Here is a 2,091-nt window from a genome sequence, read left to right as displayed (position 1 = left end):
GTGGAAAAAATAAGCCATCTTGTTTATGTGTAAATGGATGGACCCATTATACAATTAATAGTATAATATTAGATACAATTAAAATAATGCTGAAAATAATTTAAAAATGGTTGCAGCAGTATGTCAGCAGGGAAATGCTAGAAATTCAAGCCAGATTCAGAAGAAAGCACGGAATGAGAGATATCATTGCTGATGTCAGATGAATCTTGGCTCAAAGCAAAAAATACTGGAGAAATATTTATCTGTGTTTTATTGACTATGCAAGGCATTTGACTCTATGGAGCATAACAAATTACAGATAACATTATGAAGAATGAGAATTCCAGAACACTTAATTGTGCTTATGAGGAACCTTCACATAGACCAAAAGGCAGTTGTTTGAATAAAACAAGGAGATACTGCATGGTTTCAAATCAGGAAAGATGTGTGTCAAGGTTGTATCCTTTCACTGTATTTATTCAATCTGTATGCTGAGCAAATAATGCCAGATGCTGGACTATATGAAGAAAAATACGGTATCAGGTAGGGTGCAGAATGATTAATAACCCGTGATATGTAGATGATGTAGTGTTTCTTGCTGAAAGTGAAGAACAGTAGAAGCCTTTACTGATGAAGATCAAACACTACAACCTTTGGGATTGATTACACCTCAGCATAAAGAAAAGAGAAAACTGGACAAATAAGCGACATCACAATAAATGTAGAAAAGATTGAAGTTGTCAAGGATTTCATTTGACTTGGATCCACAATTAATGGCCATGGAAGCAGCGGTCAAGAAATCAAAGGACAGCCGCTCGGGCCGGTGCTTTTCCCAGGCGCCACCATGCGCTCGGCCAATGGCCTCCGAGAGCGCCCACCCGAGTGCTCCGGGAGACGGCGGGCGGCGGCCCTCGCCGGGGACCCTCCAGCGGGCCCAGGGGGACGAAAGTGGCTCTAAATCCAGCAGCGGCCGGTTGAAGCAGGTTTGAGGATTGAATATGAAGCACAGGAGCAGATAGTGCCAAGTAGCAAGCAGTAGTTGTTGCACATTTGGTGAGTGGGGCGGCATTTCCTTCTCCCACTGCTGCTGAGATGGCGGAAATTAGTCGAATTCAGTATGAAATGTAATACACCGAAGGTATCAGTCAGCGAATGAGGGTCCCAGAAAAATTAAAAGTAGCACCACCAAATGCTGACCTGGAACAGGGATTCCAAGAAGGAGCTCCAAATGCTAGTGTAATAATGCAGGTTCCAGAGAGGATTGTTGTTGCAGGAAATAATGAAGACATTCCATTTTCAAGACCAGCCAATCTTGACCTTATTTAGTCAACTCCCCGTAAATCTCTGGCACTGAAAACCCCACCTCGTATACTTACACTGAGTGAAAGACCGCTAGATTTTCTGGATTTAGAAAGATCTCTTCCAACCCCTCAAAATGAAGAAATCCGGGCCGTTGACAGGCTGAAAAGAGAATGCTCTATGAGTGAAAATGCTGTTCGCCAGAATGGACAACTGGTCATAAATGATTCCATGTGGCACAGATCAGATTCTGCCCCAAGAAATAAAATTTCAAGGTTCCAAGCACCAATTTCTGCACCGGAGTACACGTATGGCATTTCAAATATAGATGCAACGATTGAAGGAACTTCAGATGACACGATCGTTATAGATGCAGCTTCCTTAAGACGACAGATAATCAAACTCAACAGGCGTCTACAACTTCTGGAAGAGGAGAACAAAGAGCAAGCCAGAAGGGAAATGGTCATGTACTCAATCACTGTAGCATTCTGGCTGCTTAATAGCTGGCTCTGGTTTCGCCGCTAAAGGTAACCTCAGCTCTCAAAAATATTTGTCCCAACAGCTAGAAATATAAAGATTTTGCAAACTTCTTTGTTTCTGTCTCTGCATTGTATGCCATTTTATAGTCCATGCCCCAGAAACGTCTTTCTTCCAGAAAGCAGGGGACAGCCTGGGTTTGCAGAAGTAAAGGTGTATCCTGTCACTCAGCCATATTCACTTTAACCGGTGCTGCAGTGGCACCTGCTTGAGATCTCCCTCCGCATGTTTTGTCAATAGACTCCAGTCTGGTTTTAAGAGGAGCTGATTCTTTGC

General features: G+C 42.9%; 1 protein-coding gene across 1 annotated transcript; it reads left to right on the top strand.

The window, feature by feature from the left end:
- Window positions 1-1,038: 1,038 nt before the first annotated feature.
- On the top strand, window positions 1,039-1,803 carry LOC103213581 (mitochondrial fission factor-like). Its single transcript, XM_042783516.1, is given in 1 exon segment — window positions 1,039-1,803. A coding segment is annotated over 1 exon segment (732 nt). The 5' UTR covers window positions 1,039-1,071.
- The last annotated feature ends 288 nt before the right edge of the window (window positions 1,804-2,091 follow it).

The sequence above is a fragment of the Orycteropus afer genome, unplaced genomic scaffold (genome assembly GCF_000298275.1).
Source record: "Orycteropus afer afer isolate SDZICR_OR568_19922 unplaced genomic scaffold, OryAfe1.0 scaffold10597, whole genome shotgun sequence".
In the NCBI taxonomy this organism is placed as follows: Eukaryota; Metazoa; Chordata; class Mammalia; order Tubulidentata; family Orycteropodidae; genus Orycteropus; species Orycteropus afer.
Note: the sequence above shows the minus strand (reverse complement) of the source record. Positions and strands in the feature narration are given on the sequence as shown.